At 36.0% G+C, this 26002-nt stretch overlaps 1 protein-coding gene across 2 annotated transcripts in view; it reads left to right on the top strand.

Annotated features, from left to right (window-relative positions):
• Window positions 1-760: 760 nt before the first annotated feature.
• fgf12a (fibroblast growth factor 12a) overlaps window positions 761-26002 on the top strand; it is a 123432-nt gene continuing 98190 nt past the window's right edge. Inside the window, exons 1-3 of one of the 2 annotated variants that reach the window (XM_052608931.1) lie at window positions 7055-8148; window positions 8809-8856; window positions 11971-12081. In XM_052608931.1, coding sequence (XP_052464891.1) covers window positions 7953-8148; window positions 8809-8856; window positions 11971-12081 — 355 coding nt within the window. In that variant the 5' untranslated portion in view covers window positions 7055-7952. Of the gene's footprint in view, window positions 1339-7054; window positions 8149-8808; window positions 8857-11970; window positions 12082-26002 lie in introns of those variants that run through there. The other variant, XM_052608933.1, reaches the window with a different exon arrangement.

Raw genomic sequence — 26002 nt, 5'->3', positions numbered from 1 at the left:
ATTACAAGACACAATCCCCCAGCAGTGAGGAGAATCAACAACTTGCAGACAATCTGAACGAGTTTTATTTGCACGTTCAAAAAACAAAACAGAAAAAAAACAATCATGACTCCTGCAACCCTCCTTTCCTTCCTCCAGAACTCCAAATCTGAGACGATAACGTGTGTCAGGTATTCAGACAGAACAAGAGAAGAAAGGCACCAGGCCCACATGGTGTTACTCCAGGGTGGCTGTAAAATCTATGGCCATGAAATCATTTGAAAGACTGGTTTTGGCTTATCAAAAGGACATCACTGGACCCTTACTTGATCCTCTTCAGTTTGCATACATATTTATAAATACATATATACACACATACATGCTTGTATGTGTGACATGGATTCAGAGATGTTCGGATCCATATGCAGTAGTTTATTAAAGAATGGTCAGACAGGCAGAAATCAGGATATATATATATATATACTTTTTTTCAGTTTAAATTTTATTATCCTAAGTTGTTAAAAATTCCAGATTTTTTATCATGATATTTATAATTAAGTTTATTGTATTTATACTATTTTGTTTTTTATTATTTTGTATTTTTATCATTTAGTGTTGTCTTAAGTTGTGCAAGTTAAAAAATATATTTTTCGTAATAAAAGCTGTACATTTAATTTGTTTGGATGGATTGCCTTTTTTTTTTTTTTTTTTTTTTTTAAATAGGTGTATATATATGTAGGCATTCATTAGCTGTCTATTTGATGTCTAGTCAATTCTTGGGCTACGGTTAGATGTCTATAAAATTTTCACTGACAGCCCAAATTCAGTCTTGTTTTAGCCTAGACATCTGGGTTGTGTTAAGACGGATATAAGACGTTTTTTAAACGGAAAATTGCTTGCTTGGCGGACGTTCATTTCGCCAAGGCCATTCATTTTGTCATTCCCTGATGTTTAACTTTATCGTGCATGGACCTCTCGTTTCAAGTCTGCTTGTAAAGACCTAGGAATATGCAAAATACCCTAACGTCCTTGCGTAGCCTGCATCTGGAGCTAGCTAAGCTAAGGCCAGTACATAGTTTGCATCTGGAAAAGAAGGAACAAGATGCACTCAAGATGCCTCACTCGAGGCTCTCTTCCTTTACCCTTTGTTGTTTTTGATGCACCTAACACAGAAGCTGCACTGGAGGGGCTCACACTACAGTCACCCTCTATTGTGATCCCGTGCTCGTTTGCGTGGATTGACGAGGGATCCACGCCAACTCACATCAATGAGGATTCTGAGGCTCTTTGTGAAGAAAGGAGCGCATATGCTGCAGTGTTTTTGTGGACAGCGATTGGAACCGACCAGAACCACCAGCGGTGAGACATTTAGTTGTGCATGCTCTCCGTTAAGCGATGAAAAACGCTCTCATTGGCCGGCGCTGGTGAGCACATCTTCCGTGTCTGAGGTACTATGCGTTCCCACTGCACGCATTTGTGCTAACTTGTTTGTGAGGGCTCATGCGACTTCTTCTTCCGACCACTCATGTCATTCCATCTCACACCTTATGACACGAAACACATCATCATGGTCATGAGCACGACCGCTTCTGCAAGTAAAAGCAATTTTGAGCCGAAATTCGTGTCAAGGACATTTCTTTTTAACAAAGAATGCAGGGTGAATGTAGGAAACGATTGATGTATATGCAGCAAATGTGGTATGCGAAGCTATGGAAGATAGACGCGTCCCGAGCTCAGCTGAGGTGAGATGAGCTTTCTAAAACAGCCACCGGCAAAAGAGCTGGGTGTCCTCCAGGACAGGGAGCTCCGGTACGTCATTCAGCACCCTGGACAACAACTCAATTCCGCATCGCTCCCAACTCTGCTACAGTTGAAACTCACCTCAACCAGAGTAACTTGTGCTTCTCACTGGACATTTCTGACCTTGTAATCATATCATAATACATTTTGTAATTTATTTGCCAGCTGGCTAGCTAGTTAGTTTAATTAGCATACCCATATCTTTCTTTTCAATTTTGTGCATACATACAGTGGAAAATTACATACTTAAACTTAATTATTTCATTTTATGAATGCTAGATTATAGTCCTAGTTGTGGTCTTTTTTAAAAGTCATTTAAACACACTTTGGGGAATTAAAAGCAAGCAGTAATGTAACGGACATTGAAACAAAATTAGAGAAGGTTTAATTAAATAAGCAGTTAACTCTAGCAAAATCATTCCATGGTGTCAGTGTTGCCAGTTAAGATGTTTTAAAAATGCTATTTCAAAATACTACATAAACATCATGGGCTAGTACACAGTCATTAAATTGTAAATTTTACCTCTATATTGATATTCTTTCTGCTAAGAAAGCAGAAGTGTTTTAATTAGTCCAACATGAAATGCTGTCAAATCTTTTTTAAATTTTTCATTGATGTAAATTGTATTTTATTATTACATTATTTAATCAGTTTGATGATTGATTAGTAATAAAATTGTTATTGTCGTAATTTACTTTCAGAAATTACTTTGCTTAATATGGTGTAGAAGAGTTTTGGTCACAAAAGGTTCTGGCCAAAAATAAATAAATATATCAATCTTTTCTTGTGGCACCCCCCAGTGATTTTGTGCCCTGGACAACTACCTATGTCTACCTGGTCAAATTGCATAAATGTACCTGGGTGCACTTTTTAGCGAGATGCAAAATGCGTACCGATAAGTACATGTCACTGCAGTTTCCAAAAGCACTAGAGGCAGTAAAAAACCGACACCTATTATTCCTTTTCACACAGATTTACTTTATATATATTATTTCTTATTTCTTATTTCACAATTACTTGAAGAATATCTTGCTATGACTTCAATACAATATTAATATGCTGGGAGATCTGAAAAATGATCCTTTATGATGTTAGCGTCACACATTTCAGCTTCATATCAATGGGTTTTCCTAGGTGGCAGGTTTGTAAAGTAGCTCATTGAGTACAGAAATGTACAGAAACGTACTGTGTTACCACGGTTTGGCAAATCAGTCCAAATCTGCATATATGGAATTTCAAATTACACGGTTGCATCAACAAATGCATTCATATATCAATTTTGCATTTGTTAACACTATTGGTTAGGTCTAATGTTGGGTTTTGTGTAGGGCAGGGGTGCCCAACCCTGCTCCGGGTGATCGACTGTCCTACAAAAGTTTAGCTCCAATACTAACCAAACACACCCAAAGCAACTAATTAAGGTCTTCAGGCTCACTTAAAAATTAAAGGCAGATGTGTTTGATTAGGGTTGGAGCCAAACATTGCAGGACAGTCGATTGCCAGGAACAGGGTTGGGCACCCCTGGTGTGTGGCATATATCCAACATCATAGAGCATTAAATTTTAGCTACAGTCCCCAGATATTTGAATTGTGAACCGCCACAATCGTGCCAGGGTTCACAAATTGAACCAGTGTTTTAGTACCACTCAGTGGAAATTTGTCTTTGAAACTGCGGCGAAATGTGCAGTAAGGTACGTAAAAACGGTGTTGCACAAAAATTGAACAGTGTTACGTATTTTTATGAGATCAGGTTGGCCTACATTGCCTATGCTACGGGCAGGCCCTGCTAACTGAAATGCTTGTGCTGTGTAATCCTTCACTTCATTAGGCTTCAGCTTCATAAAGCCTCTGCTGACCTATACACCTTTTCTTTTTGTCCATTATTTTGCAGGAAACTTAACTTTGCACAGAAGATCGGAATCTCTTATGCCTTTTTTTTTTTTTTTTTTTTTTTTTTTTTTTTTACTGCTTTGAATGTGTATCAAAGAGCACAAGAAACAGAAACTTTGAACTCAATGCAAATATACATTATAATACAATAATGAAGCAATTTTCCTCACAAGCAATTATTTATTCTAAAATAAAAATAAAAAGTTTAAAATGCAATATTTTTAACCAAACAACAGTAAGCTAAATGTGGTATTGTCTCTCCCACATTAAAATGTTTTAGATAAAATGAAGATTAAAAGCATATTGTGACTCTGTTATTTATTTATTAATTTATTTTGGTATGTATTATATATGTTGTAATATGCCAAGCCTATGGAATACTCAGTTTTATACAATATGTTACATCAGGTCACTGATGTAAAACACTTTGTGCTTTATCACAGGGGTGCTGAACTCCTCATATTTTGGTTGCATATGGCCCCATGACTAAATTGGGTTTTGAAACCAGGACAGGTGTTCTGAGGAGCATGTTCAGGCATAATGCACAAATCACCATATGTAATGATTGTCACTCCTTTGTTGAATTTGGTTAAGTGTCATTCAAAATAAGTGTAATAACAGGAAGATTTGCCATATCTTGCAAATGATGGACATTTTGCATAGGACGGTATTGTGAACATGCAATACAAGTATATTTGATTCATGCTTCTTAAACATTTGAGCATAGTAAATTGCTTGGTCTATGCCCTTTGGATCATTGTGTTGATGTTTGCATGTTATGTAGTGTGAATAAAAACATAGCAATACAATGATTTGATAATTTAAACGCATAGTGCTGGTTCAGCTAATGGAAGTGCATAATGCAACACACTCTCAACACAACAAAATATTGATATAGGCTGATAAGAGGGATCTTTGTGCATTTCCATATTATGACCAATATGTATTTATTAAATATGTAATGTGTTCTTAATACATTATTGGATTTGGAATATTGGACTGCATTGGAATTTATGACCATACTTAGATAAGTGATTCTTAATTAACTAATTTATTCAATGATGCGGTCAGTTATATCTCACATTCAGTCTCTGCAGTTGGTATACCTTAATTTGTATATTATTTAACATGGTAAATTAATATATCCTGTTTACTACATCTCTTAAAATACCATTCAGTATGTTAAGCTGGAAGTAACTCAAAATAATTTTTATAATATAAGTGTTGGTTTTGGTCTGAGTTTTGTCTAATGTAACATCACTGCACTTGTCATGTAACAGAAATACTACATCATTAAATGTTTGCTGTTTTTCAGCAAAGCCACTTGCAATCAGGGACATACACAGGCATTTTGAGGGGCCATGGACAAAATCACTGGATGTGGGGCAGTTTTTGCTTGGCAAATGGCGTGATGTGATTGTCACTGAGTACAGATTTGAAGATCATTAATGAATTTAGGTTATAAGTGCATTGTCATAGTCTGTCAAGTAACCCTGGCCTGAACACTTGCTGACAATCAATTGTAGTTGAGGTTTTAGGGAAAACTGTTATCATTCTAGAATTGCATAAGGAACTGCTTTTGTGTCAGAGAATTTATGTTACAGAAGTCTTCTAATTTCTTCTAATTTTGTTACCAGATTCTCCACAGCATTTGGAAGATTGTTAATTCAGACCAAGTACCATTAATTAGAAGAGCATCGAAGTGCAGCTATACTTAAATGGCATGGTACAAATGTAGATGCTAGAAGACAGCTGGAAGTGCATTCTTAGACCCACATTAAATTTAGAAAAGGATGAAAGAGCACACTTCTAGAATGAATCTTTAATGCTGCTATTTTGCACAAGGCAAGAGCTTTTCGTGTCAGAGCCATGTGATCCACCTACTGCATTGTGGAATGCCAAACCTGACAAAATCACTTCTAGTATTTGGTTTGGGCACAACTAGGTGTCACTGTGGCCTTAAAGTTTCCAACTTAGCCTACTCTGACTCGATTACTATTCCTGAGGTAAAACATGCCCTCTTCATTACCCCAAGGTCAAGACATGCAGAAATAAATAAATTAGAAAAAAAAAAAATCCCGAGACTGCGCTCTACCCGCTCCGGGGGAGCCACTCACGGTGCCCATGGGTACCTGGGGGTAAGGACAGACAGACGAGGAGAGAGAAAAGGAGACGGAAGAATGAGGAGCGACAGAGACGAGAGAAAATAAAAAAAAATAATACAATTGTTCTGGTTCCATGAACTCTTCCATGGTGCCTATGTGATAAGTCAGATACCTTTGGTGTGAGAGACCCGGGTTTGAATCCACTGTGCAACACCAAAGTGTCCCTGAGCAAGACACTTAACCCCTAGTTGCTCCAGAGGCGTGCGACCTCTGACATATATAGCAATTGTAAGTCGCTTTGGATAAAAGCATCAGCTAAATGAATAAATGTAAATGTAAATGCCAGGCGGCGGCACTGGATAGCCCTGGTGGGACGGCATGACACTCCTCTGCCGCCTGATGGATGGTGATGGTTCCTCCTGTTTCGGACAGCTGGCAGGAGTCCCCCGTTCCCTGCTCCTCCCCATTTAAATAACACTTTAATAACAAAATAAACACAAAACAGCGCGACAGCCCCTCAAGGACGACTGCCGTACACAAACAAAACCAAAACGAAATCCAGGCCTGGTCCTCTCTCGTCCTTCACTGTCATAGCTCCTTTTTTGTATCCTTCCAGTTTTGCTCCATGGGACTCCAATATATGTATTTATTGGTATATTTATTCAGTTGGTCAGGTTTGGTATTTCATATTGTAAGGCACAGTGCATGACACAAATGCAGCATTGTGGTGTTATGACGGTGGTAGTTACATCTGCATATCTAAAGGGGAAGTGTTGTGTTAATGCATTAATGTTTAAAGTAGAACATTACATCTCTGTAGCAGTTTAAACTAGTTAGTAGAATACTGCAGCACTATAACGTAAAACAACATTTCTATAGGACTATTATCTTGTTACTACATCATAGTTACTTAAATTGATTATCTTAGTTCAGACACAAAAGCAGCATTCTACAGTATTACCTACAAATATATTTTAGATTAGATGTGTATATTTTATTATTAGTTAGAAAATACAGAAGGATGAAAAGCAGAAGGGGGATCTGTGTCATTATGGTGCATTTTAATCTGTATGGTAAACAGATGGACAGACATATAAATTATATGTGAGCATTTGCAGCCTATGTTGTCAAATTGATTAAGTTGGTTTGTTAATTTGCAGGGTTTTTTTTGTTTGTTTGTTTGTTTGTTTTTCTATTTGCAGCGCGTTGAGCTCCATCGGCCACCGTAAGAATTTGAAATGAGATAATTATTTACGGAATGTGCCACACATAAAGGATGAGCCGGTCATCATATGTTGGACAATCCTCCTCTCCCAATGAATATTTTCTATCTCCTTCACTTGCTCTTGTTTAACCCTGCGAATTCCTCATACAAACCTCAATCACGTATGATTGTGTGTGTAGAGAGAGAGAGAGAGAGAGAGAGAGAGAGAGAGACTATTACACCCTATTCACTGGCTCACTGTCTGTGTGAATCTGTTTGAGTTACAACATTCCTTCAACAGCTTCGTAAGGATTCAGTGTTCTCGCTGTACCTGACCTTTAAATTACAACTCGTTTTGAACAAAATAAGAAATTTCGACGTGAACAACAATGCAATGAACTCTTTCGGAAGTATTATGAAGAGCTGAAAAATAATCAAGAGAGCCCAGTTGTTCCGTGAAGTTGTGCGTGCGTCACTTAAGCCTAGAGCCTGAGAACGCGCTTTCTTGTCACGGACTCCATTTATTATCCGGATTCATGTAAAGTTATCTGGAATGAACTAGAAATGTGGATCATGTAGTAGTCGCTTGAAATAGGAATTACGCGTCTGCTGTCTTCGTACCTGGAATACCTGCGTGACAGGTTACCCATGTTAACATTGGACGTCTTTTTAAATGTTGTTTTTTATTTATTGTTGTTATTATCTATGTGTTTTTATGTGTTGCTTCTAATATGGAGAACGGAAAATGTGCTTTATGTTATCGTGTGTGAGACTCACAGCCGTCTGGGTAGATAATCTGAGAAGAGGATGAGATATCAGTTCCAATGCACAGGATCCTCTGGATGTTTCGCAAGTAATCGGAATGAGATCGGGCTAATTTTGCGCAGAGAATACAGTTTTGTTTATTTATTATTCCCATTTTTTGCGTTAACGGCTGCAATCGTCAAAAAGCTCGTTTAGCTGAATACTCGAGATGGCCGCGATCGCCAGTTCTCTGATCCGACAAAAACGCCAGGCGCGGGAATCCAACAGCGATCGGGTATCTACCTCTAAACGCCGACCCAGTCCCAGCAAAGACCCCCGCTCTCTCTGCAAGCGACATTTCCTGGGGGTCTTCAGTAAAGTCCGTTTCTGCAGCGGCAAGAAAATACCTGTTCGCCGGCGACCAGGTCAGTGCTGGATGCTTTTTAAGACATCAGCCCCCACCCGAAGCCTCTGCTGCAGTCTGTCTAAAGCGCTGCTGGAGGAACATACATCCTCAATTATATATATATATATAATTATATTTTTTTTTGCAATGCAGCGCATCAGGGGTTTCTTAGATTAAATGTTTCACTGATGGAAGATCCAGTTTAAACTGGAAGCTGTGTTTTGTAATATGACAGAATTATCTTAAACCAGGGACAAAAAAGAGAGCAGCTTAATACCCAGCTAGAAACCACAGCTACCAGTTTAGGATGGATTTTCCAACAGAGAATTTTACTGCAGTATAGGGAGGGGTTGTATACTTAGTTTTATTGATGGACGTGGTCTCACTGCCAACTGAATCATGCTTTTGTCCTTTTTTGACTCTCATAAAGTGGCACGAAGTGTATGAAATATATATATATATATATATATATATATATATATATATATATATATATATATATATATATATATATATATATATATATATATAATTACACAGTTGTCCTCTCTTCCTCCTTCAAAACACTTTCTCATCATGTAGAATAAGCACATCCCCCCTTACCAACATATGATCAGTTATTTGATGCCTGTTTCTGAAGGATTTGTCTGTAAAAATGTTTTTCCTTCTCCCCCGTAAGATGCGCCCTCGAAACCTCCACAGGTGTCCCGTAAGGGCATCAGGCTAGGTCAGTAACTCAGCCTCCATCCTTAAGCTGTGTCTTCCAATTACCCACCCCATTTTGTGCTCATGGGGACTAGCTCCTGTCTAACGGCAGTCGCCAATGTCTGTCTTGTCCTTGTAGTATGCCTCCGACTATTGTTCTATCTCTCCCTATTTGTATTGTTTTTATGTATAGTATTTTGTACGGTTTTCCTCTTTGTCTCTTCCTTCCTTTTTTATTTTTTCCTTCTTTCCTCCCCTCTGATACATTTTTGGTCTCTCTACATTTATTATGTTTCTGTACCCATTATTATGTGTGCTCTGTCCCCTCCGTCTTGTTTCTGTGCACCGAGGCTTCTTTTTGGTCTGTGCTGCTGATGTGTTGTGTTTCTTCTGTCAGTTGTGGTGATTTAAGTAGTCGTGGTTACCATTCACAATTACCTACACATCTGATTTTAACTGTTTCTGTTTCTGGAATGGGGACATATGGAACTTGTACGGTTCAACTGAATAATATTTGTAAGGAGAAAATATGCAGTTTTGATGAACATATGACATGCATTATCTCATGCATATATCCAGGTGCACACAGGCTTAAATACACATGTGAGTGCATACATTCCTATACAGTATGAGTAGAAAAATGCATGTACATTTATTTCACAAACTCACATGTGAGGAGGTAAACCATCTTTTACCAAGTGAGTCTGTAGTGGGTCCAGTTGACACGTGGCAGATTTAGATTTATGTACAAATATTTCCTCAACTGTTGGAAGCTTAAAAATAGAAAAAATAGAAACAGAAGATAATGAAGATAACATCTGGGCTAGAATTAGATATGTTACAATCAGAATTAGTACAATCAGAGTGGTAGAACGAATGGCTGATAAATGAGTTTGATTTTCTTAGGGAAACAGAGAGCATGAATGCTTCACAAAGCTAAGTAGAGTATATTTAGATAAACTGCTGTAACTCCAAACTATCCTAACATAATAAAAACTCATTGGAATATTAATTTTCTGCATTGTCCACACGAATATTTGAGGCCTGTACACCACAAGAAGAATGGTTGGAACAGATCCTTTGATTTGCAAAGCGACAGATTAAAATGATGCACATTCTGTTACAGGAAGAGTTGTAACATACATTCCTATACAGTATGAGTAGAAAAATGCATGTACATTTATTTCACAAACTCACATGTGAGGAGGTAAACCATCTTTTACCAAGTGAGTCTGTAGTGGGTCCAGTTGACACGTGGCAGATTTAGATTTATGTACAAATATTTCCTCAACTGTTGGAAGCTTAAAAATAGAAAAAATAGAAACAGAAGATAATGAAGATAACATCTGGGCTAGAATTAGATATGTTACAATCAGAATTAGTACAATCAGAGTGGTAGAACGAATGGCTGATAAATGAGTTTGATTTTCTTAGGGAAAAAGAGAGCATGAATGCTTCACAAAGCTAAGTAGAGTATATTTAGAGAAACTGCTGTAACTCCAAACTATCCTAACATAATAAAAACTCATTGGAATATTAATTTTCTGCATTGTCCACACGAATATTTGAGGCCTGTACACCACAAGAAGAATGGTTGGAACAGATCCTTTGATTTGCAAAGCGACAGATTAAAATGATGCACATTCTGTTACAGGAAGAGTTGTAACTTAAAATTTTGGTCCCACTTTATATTAGGTGGCCTTAACTACTATGTACTTACATAAAAAAATAAGTACAATGTACTTATTGTGTTCATATTGTATTGTAAAACACTTTTGCTGCTATTGAGGTGGGATGGGGTAAGGTTAAGGGAGAGGGTTGGAGGTATGGGTAAGTTTAAGGGTGGGTTAAGGTGTAAAGTATGGGTCAACAGTGTAATTAATTATAAATGTAATTACAGAAATTAAATACAGATGTAATTACATGTAGTTTTTTTTTTAAATATAAGTACAATGTAAAAACATGTATGTACAGAATAAGTGCATTGTACTAAATTATTAATTAAAATGTAAGTACATAGTAGTTAAGGCCACTTAATATAAAGTGGGTCCAAAATTTTTCCTTATGTAATATTTATTATCAATTAAGAGTCCAAGTATGTTTCCTTGGAGAATGAGGGTTTGAAGACCAAAAGGATGGAATTGCACTTGCAGAGACAGTTATAAAACTTGATCTATGATGAGATCTATGATGAACATATTTACGGCACGGTATAAAAGCAATATCCTGATGTAAGCATAAAGCAGGCAGAGGCTCACCATAATGAATGTATAGTTGCAACAGTTCCACTGCAGAGTATTGATAGAGGGAAAACACCGGATAAAAAATTAAGCAGAGAATAATCCACACAACTGCAACCTAGAAAGGCAGTTTGACAGTCATCATACCTGTAGCTGAGCAGAAGGTTAAAGGAGAAGTCTGATAACCAAAACAGATTTCCAGATCCAATGATGCCAGGAACAAACTACAGATAGCAAATAGCGGTAGACAGAATCTAAACATACAACGTTTGTATAAAATAGTCCAAGCAGTCCAATAGTCCAAGCAGTCCAGTAGTCCAAGCAGGTGAATAAAAACACAAGTAAACTAAAATCCTCCTCAGAGAAATAGATGCTAACAGCACCAGCATTCGCCCCAGAAGTCTCAAAATGGGGTCTGCAGTGGATAGATGGGGTCCTTGATGTATAGCTGATTGCGACTATCATGGACATTCACAACTCATATGAGCTCTGGTATTGAAAGCTGTGGAACTTTGCTGCATGCCAGGTCATCCATGTGGCCATCTTCACTCCTCACCTCTCAGGCATTTCTTTAAAAATGTATTATACCTGCTTGTGCAGGTCACCACTCCATCAGAAAACACCTGTTATGGCTACAGCTGGTCTTCTAAACTCCAGGTGTCCATAGTGAAAGTAATAAATGAGGTTGCAGAAGCAAATAAGCAGAGCTTTGTTAACACAGCTATTCACAAGTACATTTACCGCCATTACTGTATCAGAAGTCAAGAACTTATTAAAATAGTTGAATTCTTCTTAACATGCTTTAGTTTACATGCTGAAAAAGATGAAAAAAATATTGTTGGTGTGAATTCTGTTAAAAATGTGTGTTGGGCCGGGGCTGTGTGTTTCTTTTCCAGAGCCGCAGCTGAAAGGCATTGTGACACGACTGTTCAGCCAGCAGGGTTTTTACCTGCAGATGCAGCCAGATGGAACCATCGATGGCATCAAGGATGAGAACAGCGACTACAGTGAGTGATTAGAACTGCACCAAATGTGCATGCAAAGGAGAGTTAATTTTACTACACTAATTGTATATAGGGGAGACCGTGGCTTGTTGTCATATTTTTATCCTCAGTGAACAATCCTCAGGTTTGGTTTATTTATGAAAGTATGTTTCTGTACAATCATTTAGCACAATCTTTAAAGGCATAGGCTAGTAGGCAAGGTTCAGTAAATTATGAGAGAATTTGCATTTTTTCAGTACTGAACATTTCTTTTGAGGAATAGTATAAGTTTAACTTTTTTGTTTTATTGTTAAAGTGATAACTGCTTTCTCATGTGAAGATTTTTGTGTACATGACTAGGTTTTCGTGAATATTTGCCTCTTGGAATATATTATTGTTCTAATAAAATAAGGGGAATAATTAATTTAATTTTAATTGCAAATAATTAATCAATGGAAGAAGAGATGAGTGATATCAGAATTGCTACATCATACTGGAAAGCAGGGCAATCCAACTTAAATATGTTTGCTGAACTTCTCTGTAAACAGCACTCTTTCTACGAGTCACCTTTTTTTTATAGGGCTGTCTAACAAAGGCAATTAGCTGATGACCACAACGAGAGTGGTTAAAAGTGTAAAACATATGTATTTCCCTTTACAGTTTGTCTCGTGTGGAGGAACCTACTTCAATAATAAAGAACTTGCTTATTCTTGCTTAATAATTGTTAATGATTTATCACAAGCATGTTATTATTATTATTATTTATTTATTTATTTTATTTTATTTATTTATTTTTTATTTATTTTTTTATCGATCCTGGAAAATATTCCAGAAAAAAATATAAATAAATAGCCTTTTTTTTCCTCACATAATTTGAGAACTACATTTTAATATAGAAGGTTTACTGTGCATTCGGTCTTTTTGGTTGCCATTGTTATTTCATTTAAATTAAACTCTAATCTGACCTAACCTTAACCCTATGACCTCAAATTTGGAATGAAATGCAAATTGGTTGTTTGTCAATTTCTAATTATTCTTTTTCTGACATTCCATTATTCTAATTAACTCTTTACTTTATATTTTACTCGTTCATTTGGAATCTATGTCGCTCAGAGGTTCTCACGATCACAAACTCTCCATTCTGATCATTAGTCAGAGATTATAACCAATGCCAGAAACATGCTTACTAGTCCTCCAATAGTATTTTGTCTAGCCCCCTTAATGCAACTGCACAACAACTTAGCAATTAGTCAGAAATATATTATTTCACCTGATGTGCTGCCATGCTCCATCTAACCTGAGATCTAGTATGTACTTAACGCTGAGGGGAGATCTGCGGAAATATATGCCTTCACTTTATCTTCTTGAGTAAGTCAGGATAAAATCAAATGCAACAATTTATTATAAGTCAGGTAAATATGTATTATACAAATTACATCAATACAAAACATGAAATTCTCAAAGATAAATCTAATCTCTGCATGGTATGGCACGGTACGGCTTGGTAAGGTTCACTTTTTGTGTTGGGGGTTGTTTGGGGCAAGTGCACCTTTTTTAACACCCAAATTTTTTTTGTCAGGTGTAGAAGTACAGACATTGCTCTCGTTAATAGCAGAGGAGTGGATCCAGCGAGAGCTTGATTTGGTGATGAGGAATGAGAAAGAGAAAGATTTTTAGAAGTAGAGTACAGTAGAGGTGGCTCAACTTTAATGACGTGAATAGTCCCGCCCACTCTAAAGTGATACTACCCTTAAGTGGAAATGCAAACTGTGCCGTACCATACTGAGCCATGCCGTGCCGAGTCGTACCACGCCATAAGAGTAAGGATGCATATCTGACTTAAGTAAAACACATAGTATACTCCACTCTACAGGCTCACCTGGCTTACAGAAGTGACCTGATCTTCTTTCAACATTTCTTAACTACTCAGACCAAAACAAACATCCCCCAAATGGAGATGGAAAATAACAATTAGAATTTGCATTGATCAAGTCCTAGACATGGAGAGTTTACAATTTTTGGGGACAGATGGTAATTTGCATGAAAAACAATGGGAAATGGAACACCCTCTACAGTGAGCAAAATAGTCAAGTCAAGTCAAGTCACCTTTATTTATATAGCGCTTTAAACAAAACAGATTGTGTCAAAGCAACTGAACAACATTAATTAGGAAAAAAGTGTGTCAATAATGCAAAATGACAGTTAAAGGCAGTTCATCACTGAATTCAGTGATGTCATCATTCGTCTCAGTTCAGTTTAAATAGTATCCGTTCAATTGTTTGCAATCAAGTCAGTGACATCACTGAAAATGAAGTGTCCCCAACTAAGCAAGCCAGAGGCGACAGCGGCAAGGAACCAAAACTCCATCGGTGGAGTACAATATGTAGAAGACTATAATGTAACAAGAGCTTGTTCAGGGCTTTATAAGTAATAAGCAAGATTTTAAAATCTATACAATGTTTAATAGGTAGCCAGTGCAGTGTTGACAGAACCAGGCTAATATGGTCATACTTCCTGGTTCTAGTAAGAACTCTAGCTGCTGCTTTTTGGACTAGCTGAAGTTTGTTTATTAAGCGTGCAGGACAACGACCCAATAAAACATTACAATAATCTTACCTAAAGGTCATCAATGCATGAATTAACATTTCTGCATTTGAGATTGAGAGCATAGATCATCATTTGGAGATATTTTTGAGATGGAAATATGCAGTTTCACAAATGCTATAAATGTGGCTTTCTAAGGAAAAATAGCTATCAAATAGCACACCTAGGTTTCTTACTGATGACAAAGTATTGACAGAGCAGCCACCACGTCTTAGAAAGTGTTCTAGGTTATTACATGTTGAGTTTTTAGGTTGTATAATTAACACCTCTGTTTTTTTTTTTTTTTTTTCAGAATTTAGTAATAAGAAATTACTCATCATCCAGTTTTTTATATAGACTATGCATTCCATTTGTTTTTCAAATTGGTATGTCTCGCCGGGCCACAAAGAAATATAGAGCTGAGTATCATCAGCATTACAGTGTAAGCTAACAACGGGTTTCCTGCTGATATCTCCCAAGGGTAAAATTTTAAGCGTGAAGAGTACCAACTCCATACTGCACTTGTGATCAATATGATACTTGTTCATTCCCTGCTAAGAATTGATGGCGGTCATATAAGTACGATTTAAACCATGCTAATGCACTTCCATTAATACCAACATAGTTATCTTGTCTATGCAAAAGAATGTTGTGGTCAATAGTGTCTAACACAGCGCTAAGATCCAATAGCACTAATAGAGAGATACAACAAACCATTAATTAGTGATGAAAAAATAAATTGCATGAATAAATAAACAACACGACATTGTGCTACCGTGACTGTCAAGAGTGACTTGACAGTGTTTAGTGTCCAGCCAGCAGCAAATAGTAAGGAGATATTTGAATGATTTACTAATAAACTAGTGTTTTTTGAGGTGTCGCAGGGATGAAGTTGCCAAACCTGACTCGCCATCTCCTCATTAGACACACCTTTAAAGAGAAGTGCACCCTAACGGATTATGATTATAATGAAAGAGTTTTCATTTGGTTTTATTTCAGTTAGTAGTCATTTAATGCTTTCTATAGATATATTTATCATGTCTGTAAGGCATTGCTGAGTTTTGGTTTATTTTTGTACTCCTGTTAAAGACGACACGGCAGAAAGCACATCATGTTTGTTATTTTATAAAAGCACAACATTGATATTGTGATTGCACACGAATAAAAGTAGACACTTTGCAGTTACAAATGATGTATTACTCTTACCTTTATGAGCAAAAATGGTGCTGTATCCACTGAAAAAATTTGAATCTCAAAGTGATCACGATGACTCCATGTCCTGAAGCATCTCCGCACACTGGATATAGCGCACTGTTTTCTGGGTTTAACGTTTAAACATTGTTATATGGTTGAACAGTTTTTTATCTATAGATTTTATTTTAGGCAATTCGTGATGATTTAAGAAACTAAATTGATCAAACATTTCTCACTGTCTGCCACTAGCAGCTTGGTCGTTACTTAAAACAATAAAAATAACTAAATACAAATAAAAAACTAAAACGTATATTTGACAATTTTTTTCTAAATTAACTTAAATAAAAAGGGAAACAAAATATAATCACTTTGCTACTACATACAAAACTGAACTAAGCCTTCAATACTAATGGGAAATATATTTTCTTAAATTTGGGGGGTGGGGGTCTAGACATAGTCTCAGAAAAATATTTTCAGGAGTCTCATGTTTCATGACATCTTATTCAGATTTGAAATATAAACTAATGAAACGTGGCTTTCAACCCATTACTTTTCTAGATTGCTACAGGACTCATTTCATTTATTTTTATATCAAATAAAAGAATATTTAAGTGTGGTAAAAAAAAAATTCAAGGCACTTCAGTGTCTATAACTTTTAATATTTTTGAGCATTATCAAATCTGGTTGATAAAAAGTAAAGCCAAAAGTGTCTTCTTTCCAAAGACACCAAAAATATGTTTGTAACACACTGAAGTAGGAAACTGTTACAATTATAAGTTTGAGCACTTTCAGCTGTGAGTCACATAATGTGGGTGCTGGCTAACAGGTTAAAACACTTAATTTAGATTTTCATTTATCTTGAGAGCTTTTAAGTTTACATTTGAGCTCAGTGAAGCAATTTAAGCACCAGCACTTTTTCAGTAAGTTACCTTTCTTGTACAATTGTGCTTCAAATAAAGAACATTATGTTGACCAGAATGTTAGTTAATCATTTAGGCTACAAGTCAATACTGCATATATTGACAGTGATTAAAAAAAAAAAAGAGGGAACTTGTAAAACTGCGGTGTTAAATGTGATGTGGTCGAAAATTTGTGTGCACCTAAGAAAAAAAGTTAGGCACACCAGTGCAACCAGTGCAAAAAGTTTGTCTAGAGCCTTGAATAGTATCAATCTTAGAAGTAGTTCCTAAAGTCATTACTGCTTGCTTTTTGGGAAATGTCAACACTTGTTGATGCTTTATTTTTCATTAATTTAGCCACTGTATTGAATAAATACCTGGGGTTATGTTTGTTTTCTTCTAAAAGACACAAAAAAGTAGTCAGATCTAGCAGTTTTTAATGCTTTTCTGTAGGATAGGTGAGTGTGCTCATTATACCACAGTGTCAGAATGTTTTCCTTAATATTCCAAAAGTAAAGGAGCAACTGTATTTAAAATGCTAGAAAAGAGAGAGTCCATAGTTTCTGTTACATCATCAAGTTGTTCTGAGGTTTTGGATATTTTAAGGCATTGTGAAACATCAGGAAGATTAATTACAAAGCAGTCTTTTGTGGTAGAAGTGATGAATCTACCATACTTGTAACAAGAAGTAGAATTTACTAAATGATGATCCGAAATATCATCATTTGGCTGCATAATTTCAACACCATCAACATAATTTCCATGTGACAGTTTTAATTCTAGAGTATGATTTCGACAATGAGTAGACCCTGGGGTGTGTTGTTCAGAATATCTATAAATGCTGTTCCCAGTGCATCTTTATAATAATCAATTCGGATATGAATATCTCCAACAATTAAAACTTTATCTGCAGCCAGCACTAACTTGAAGATAAAATCAGCAAATATATAAAATCAGCTTAATAAAGCCTGTATGGTGCCCTGCCCTGGTGGCCTGTATACAGTAGCCAGTAAAAACATCACAGGGGATTTATTATTAACACTTGTTTCTCTGGATAATGTTATATGAAGAATCATTACTTGAAACAAGTTATACTTGATGCCTGCCTTCTGATAAATACAGAAAACATTGTCATAAATTGAAGCAACACTTTTAGACACGGCTCATATTTATAACAGTGATCTTGGGGGGTAGACTCATTTAAAATACTGTAATCATCAGGTTTTAGCCAGGTTTCTATCAAACAGAGCACATCTACAATAATTTATGATCAGTGATCATATCATTTACAAAAAGTGTGGTCCCACTTTTATATTGTGTCCCTAATACCTGTGTACTTACAGAGTAACTAGATGTGTATATAGTATGTAACCACAGTGTAAGTACACATTAGTACATAGTATCTACAGCTCTAATGTTTGTGTAACTACACATATGTAACAACCCACTGAATTATATGTACAAGTACAAATGTCTAACAAGATATTGGTAACAAAACTTTTTGCCAATGAAAATACAAATATGTAACAGGAATAACAGCACTTTTTAGTAAAAAAAGGTGTTACACTTTATTCTATTTGCCATGTAATTACTCTGATGTTACACAGCAGTGCCCAGTAAGTTAGGCTTTATATATACATTTTGGTTGGTGTCCAGATGTTACAATTTATATTAAGTGGACTGATGAGTTTCAGTTGCAATCAAAATTATTCAACCCCTTGACCTGCAAGACATTTTGTTGTGGAGAACAACATTTTATGAAATCAATTCAACAAAGGCATCAGTAAAGCATTAGAGAAAGTTTGTAAATACCCTTTTGAGGGATTCTGAGAATGGAACATTGATGAATAATGATAAAATTCAAATTGGCTCTAAAAATTCATGTTCAAAATTATTCAACCCCCTAAAATCGCCAATAAACTCTGTCTGTAAGTGCTTAGAAGCTTCTGTCACCTCTCTACTACAGTCTTGGCCCATTCATCGCCTGAAAAAGCTTCCAGATCACTGATAATCTTTGGTTTTCACATTGCCACTGCTTGAGATGTCTCAACATGAAGGCCATACTTGTCTAGTGTTCTTCTCACACACTGTATTGAAATGGTTTTCCTCCTTTCATTGAAGGGATGCATGTAACACAAGATGCATCATCTGGTTTATTATTTATTTATTTAAAAGGTTCCTTTTAAGGGATACAATTAAGTTATGATAATAATAATAATAATTCCTTACATTTATATAGAACTTTTTTGGGCACTCAAAGCACTTTAGATAGAAGGGGGGATCTCCCCAACCACCACCAGTGTGCAGCATCCGCTTGGATGATGCGACGGCAGCCATATTGTGCCAGAACACCCACCACACACCAGCTTATTGTTGGAGGAGAGTTGACAGAGTGATGAAGCCAATCAGTGTATGGGGATGGTTAGGAGTCCATGATGGTCAGAAGCCAATGGGCGAATTTGGCCACAATGCCGGGGTTACACCCCTACTCTTTTTTTGAAGGACATCTTGGGATTTTTAATGAGAGAGAGAGTCGGGACCTCAGTTTAACGTGTTATCTAAAAGACAGTGCTTTTTGTCAGTATAGTGTCCCCGTCATATTAAAATAATAATAATAATAATAATAATAATAATAATAATAATAATAAAAACTCTTGAAATATTTCAGTTTGTGTGCAGTGAACCTAGAATATAAGAAAGTTAGCTTTTTTAAATTAAATTACAAAAAATAAAGAACTTTTCCATGATATTCAATTTTTTTGAGATGCACCTGTATGCTGACTCCAAGCTTTTGAATGGTATAGTGAATATTGTTACACTTAGAGTAAAACTGGAGTACACGTGTAACGCTCGGCCTCATCAGCCAAGTTACAAGATGAAAATGGGGTCAGATTTAACTGTGAGACATAACTAGTGGTTAAAAGAATGAGAAAAATTAGTGTAATTACAATGTTTACATAAAAAACTTTAAAACAACATGATGAAACCAGGTAAAGTCAGTCTGTCAACAAAAAATAAATAAATAATAACAAATTTTCAGTTAGTTTGTCTATACCCTAAAACAGTCCAAGAATCCCAGTGTGATGATAAGTCCAATGTGAGTGTCCATCAGTGTATATACAATTCACAGAAAGTGTAATCCAAAATTCATAGCTGGTGCCTAGAAAGTTGAGCTCTAAAAGTTCTAACTCCTCAATCCAGTTTGGTGACTGTCACCCTGTCTGTTTGTCATGCTGCTCTCTTACCCAGTTGTACTTCTTGCTTTCAACCATACAGTTCTTAAAGAAATAAACACACTTAAAATGTTAAGAGGAATAAAATGGACTAGGAACACTCTGTGATACATTTAATCATTGTAATAAACAGAGCGGTAAAACGTCTTTTGTGTGACAGTGTCACACACTGTAATAATTTAATCTTAGCTTACAGGGATTTTATAACAGTCTTATACTGTATTTTTATAAACAGTAACATTGTGCATATTTTACGGAATGTATATAAATATACAGCATATTCCCGTATTCAGCCCACTAAATACATAATAAATTATAATACTGTAAACACATTGTATTGTGGGACAGATTGAAATATGACGTGATGTGAATAGTGTATTACAGGCAAACCTGATTCATCAGTGGGATTTAATTGAACAAAATAACTTTTTGTGTTATTAAGATAAACCAGTGGTTTGTGAAGCTGTGAGTAGTTTTTAAGCGTTGTGTGCTTCGGTTCAGTTTCAAACTATAGACGATGCTGCATAAGCAAGATCATTTGTCATCTGAATCATCTAACCTGTGCCTGAGAGGAAGATTAATGGACTTTGGAGCATGAGAAGATGGATTATTGTTCAACTGAGTATTGTTATGGTAAGATAGTCTTTTTTTCGCATTTCTACATCATTTCCACAAAAGGTTTGACTTTAAGAACATTAAACTTTTATTAATTTAAATCGACAGTGAACAATTCTCACCTCATGTGGCTTGTTCAATTATATGTAAGTTAGCTTGTTTAATCAAACATAAATCACCGATATAAAGTTGTTTCAACATTTGACGCTGAATATTGATGCATAAAATGAAATAAATTCTTAGTGGCTAAGTATGATTGTATACAAAATGCCTTATCTGAAAAACAGAATGTAGAACTGAACGCTTTTAATCACAGTTTATTTGTTTTAATTAGGGATATGCTATGCTAGAGGTCTTCACGGGTCCTAAAATTTGTGCCCAAACCCGAAAGAGACCCATAATGTACTACACCCTGGGTGGGGTTGGCGCAGTGGATAAGACACATGCCTTTGATGTGAGAGACCCGGGTTCGAATCCACTGTGAGACACCAATGTGTCCCTGAGCAAGACACTTAACCCCTAGTTGCTCCAGAGGCGTGCGACCTCTGACATATATAGCAATTGTAAGTCGCTTAGGATAAAAGCGTCAGCTAAATGAATAAATGTAAATGTACACCGACCTAGACCCGTCTTATATTTCAAAAGCTGGATCTGGACCCATGTAGATCTGAGAAATGCCTACCCGGACCCGACCTGGAACCGTCTATTATTTGAAAGCTGGACCCGGGTCTATATTTTAAATTATCAGCCGGGTCCGGGTCGAGTCCGAATCTATTACCTCGGGTCCCGGGTCTGTTTAACCTTTTGTGTAATACTTGTGCGATCGGAGTCATAAGACTCTGAGAACACCCGACCGTGATCAGACACTGCTTGTGTTTTTTTGCATCATGTAAAATTAGGAAAAGAAAAGTGTGAGCCAAAAAAAGCGATCTTCCTTCTCTCTCTCTGCCTTTAGAAGCAGAGCGCGCAGACTCTGAGTTAATACAAGTGCACGCACGGAATAATGCTTGCAGATTTGACACACTAAAATTTTATATATTTCAAATCAGCTACGTAATCTGAGGTGAACTGTCATATTAATGTTTTCTATGATGCTCAAATTGTGTTAAACATATTTTAGGTTGATCCAGCTAGATCCAGCGAGAGAGAGATTTCCTCAAGATTTTTTCTTCGCTCATTTACTTTCTCTATTCTCTTCGTTCTCTGGCCACTCTCCTCCTGACTAACAACTTTATCATAAGAGGTCCCACTTGACAGTTTCCCTGATTTCAGCCAGTTAAGCATATTTATAAAATATATTATGGAATAAATTAAACAAGTTGGCACGCATACAGCCTAGCCTGCAGTAGCACATAAAAGAAGAACGTAGAAGACAGCATCTTTTCCATCGAAAACTAATACATTTGTTTTTTTATGTAAAATAAAAGCGATTACAAAGGAAATGTTTACTGTTCCTGTTTATTGTTGTATGGACAATTCCACTTAAAAAACAGACCGCCATTAAATTTTTTCCTCTCGCGCACCCCCTGGTGGCAGCACCACACTTTGGGAATCCCTGCTCTAGGGGGCAGTTACTGCACATCTTAAGCTTTTTCTCAATTTTTACATTTCTGTAATTTATTTATTTTGTTTATTTGTTTATTTTATTTTTTTATTATTATTATTATTAATATTATTTGTCTTATGTGAATAATATCAACATTTAAATAGTATTTTAGGAACAAGTATCAAAACGCACCCTTAGAAATTGAGACAGCAAAGTACATTCATAGGAAATTAACTGTATTCATTTACATTTTAATATCATGTGTTGTCTTATAGTTCAGTAAATAAAACCAATGATAGTAAAAGATGGCTGTAAATATCATTCAATTTAAATAACTTTTGTTGTGCTATAAATCTGTGAATAAAACCAAAAAAAAAAAAAAACATGTTAAATGTTCTGTTAAAAACCAGTAATAAGACACACCCCTAAGATCTGATATTTATTTTTAATACATTTCACAAGTGAAGCATTTAGATTCAATAATTGTGCTTTTTGCTCTTGGTTTTGAACTTTGCAGACAGTCCTCGTCCTGCACTTTTACATTATAAGGTCTATCAGTTACAATACCTTAAGGCAGATTAAAACAAAAAAAAAAAAACACATTATGTGTTCTCTTCTACATTTTAAAACAATGAAAACAGTATGTTTCTTGTTATTGTATTGAATCATTAATGAAATATTGAAGATTTATGAGGCTGAATCTCCAACAATATTTCAAATGACAAACCAACTTTATATCGGTACATAAATCAATCACAGTCACTCAGTGCTGCTTAAGATGTTTATTCACACCTTCCTTTAATCCAACAATCTAAATTAACTTAAATAGCAACTAGGACACATATTCACATGAGCTGCTAATTATTTTATTTTTTTTTCAGGCTGAACAATCTGATGAAGATCCAGTTCTAATGTAATCGCTTCACAAGTATTAACGTTACATTTGTAGTCTGTGTTAAAAAATGTCAGTTCTATGATTGTTTTTAATGTCTTATGATTTTAAAAGCACATCCATAGTCATGTTCCTAATGCTTATTTCAAATGTAGTATTCCTGCTTGCTTTCACATCTTTCATGGTCCTACAGCTGCTCACACACTTGCAGAAATTTGATGGTCTTATCCTTCAAGCAGATGTAAGTAGAGATTACTCAAATCAAATTTATTTGCAACATGTTTTATGTCTTGGTTCTGTTAATGATGGTTGTGCTGTCTTTCTAAAAAAAATTTCAGGTTTTTGCCACTCCATCTGATGTCCAGCAGTCTCTACATTTGAAAGAGAAAACAGCTTAAAATTATTGGTATGTAAACATTAAACATTAGTTCACCCTAAAATGAGCATTAAGTCATCATTTACACTATAAGCATATGGGAAGCAAAATTCAATTTGAAATGTAATATGCAAAATGTCAATGTATTCCTTTATTTAAATTTACATTTACCCATACGTATGTGAAAATTCAGTGACAGAGTGACAGAGCGAAATAATCCTATGCATTTTCAATGGAGAGCTGGTGACTTCCAGCAACACAAGCAACAGTGACCATTGGCAATTCAATGTGGGCGTGTTAAGTGATGCAATTAAGTTGAGAATTCTTCAACTTTATGCAAATAATCAGCAAATTTCGCGAGAGACAGCCATTAGGGGTGAAGAATCTGTCAGTGGCACTCACACATCACCGTCTCAAGTGCATATTTCCTGAGCGATTTCACAGTTTTTTATGATCTGATATAAAAAATTATGTGTAGGAAAGAAGCTGTTGGCTGTCTAAGTGAGCTTGAATCATACATTGATGGTTCAAGTTGTTACTTATATGATGCAGTGAGCAGTTTAGATTAATGACTTTAAAGCAGAAACACTGCTGTAGTTTATATAACAACACTCTACAACAACTGCGTGATAACTGTAGCAAAATGCAGTGAGAATTTCAGAAGGCATTCTGAGCCAAAGGTGCAGCAATGGATAGTACACTGATATGTTTTTGGGGATTTTCGGGAGATATATTGCATGTTGCATTTTATTATTCTTGATTTCATTTGTGTGATTTTTTTGGGTGAATCGACATGAACTGTGGCACTAGCAGAATGTCATGAATACACAGTCAGGCACAAAAGACCAACAGCCAATGTCAGGATTTTCATTAAATTATTTGTTAAATTTCGGTTTGTTTTTCACCAAATCCTATCATATACCAACAAAAACTTGGAATATATGACACATATTGCAGGGGATCATTCTGAGATTGTTTTGCATATATTTTTTAAAGCTTGTTGCTGATCACTTTTCACTGCTGGTCACTCTTCACACTGTGTGTGTGGTATATTTTTTAGTACATTTCTCCTTTTGTGGACAGAAAAAGAAAGAATGGCATACTGCATTAGTTTAATGCCAGGTGAGTAAATGATGTTTGACAGTCAAATATGTATTTTAGGGATGGAAATTAAATTTTTATATTTAGGACATGGTAATTGTGCTACTTTGGGCAGTGTTTATTTTATTTATTTCACTGGCATTAGGATGCACAATTCAAATGATTTAATAGTTGTGATCATTATTTTATCTTCCATGATTATTTAGACTTGATCAGGTGCATTGCTGACACATTGTCAAGTCTGCATCAGATCAAGCACTCCACAATCACAGGTAAACTGTTTGACCAGTCAGATGTTTGTTCTGAGAAGAGTTCTATAAAACAGCTATGGTATCCAGGCAGTTATAAGAGTTTATTTTACAAACACATATTTTGAATATACTGTGTGAAATTAATTCCCTGTTAGCACGGAGAGGTTTATTTTCCCTCCTCAATATGTTTTTTTATTATTGGTCTAATTCATGTTTCTTGGGTTGCATTGGTTAGTCACTCAATTAATTATCTAGTGCTTTGATTCGCACTTCTGAATTATATTGTATTGATAAGGAATTATTACAAAGTAAGTCTGCTTAGTTGTGCTACCTTACAAACAATACTGTATATGCACTGCTCGTCCAAAAAAAATATAATAAAGTCACCACTTGGATTTAACTAAGCAAATAGGTAAGATCCTCCCATTGGATAATCACTGCGTGGATGATTATGTTATATGCCCACAGAATGAGGACAGCTGACTGCCTGAATATACTGAATGAACAGGTCCATCAGTAAATTTTTCTTCCCTGATGGGACGGGCATATTCCAAGATGGCAATGCCAGGATTCATTGGCTCAAATTATGAAAGAGTGGGTCAGGGAGAATGTAACATTATTTTCACACATGGATTGGCCACCACAGAGTCCAGATTCAGACCTTAAACCCATTAATAAGAATCTTTGGGGTGTGCTGGAGAAGACTTTGCGCAGTGGTACGGCTCTCCCATTATCAATACAAGGCCTTGGCAAAAAAATTATGCAACTTTGGATGGGAATAAATTCCTAAATGCAGAAGCTTATTGACATGATGCCACGGCGAATGCATGCTTTAATCAAAGCTAAAGGCGGTCCAATGAAATATGTGAATAATGAAAAATGAGTGTGTGACTTTATGTTTTTGTACGGGCAGTGTAGTAAATGTAAGTTAAAGAGTCGCCGATGTAACCGGTTAAAACTTGGAGTGGCAATGAGGTCTTAAATTTTTTGGAAAATGTCTTAAAAAAGGTCTTAAAAGGTATTAAACTTAACTCCGAGAGTTCTGTATATTCCCTGTATAGACAACTAAACAAAACCACAATGGAACGTGGAAGTATTTTCTTAAATTTGTTATTTATTTTCAGGTCAAACTCTAAGCAACCAGCAGTAGATTTTGAGCAGGAAAGGTCAAATTGTAGGGGTGCTCCGATCATGATCGGCCTATCGTTATGCGCATCTAGTCAGCAAAGTCGGTTATCTAATCGGCAGTTAATTC

Source organism: Carassius gibelio, chromosome A2 (genome assembly GCF_023724105.1).
Source record: "Carassius gibelio isolate Cgi1373 ecotype wild population from Czech Republic chromosome A2, carGib1.2-hapl.c, whole genome shotgun sequence".
Taxonomy (NCBI): domain Eukaryota; kingdom Metazoa; phylum Chordata; class Actinopteri; order Cypriniformes; family Cyprinidae; genus Carassius; species Carassius gibelio.
Note: the sequence above shows the minus strand (reverse complement) of the source record. Positions and strands in the feature narration are given on the sequence as shown.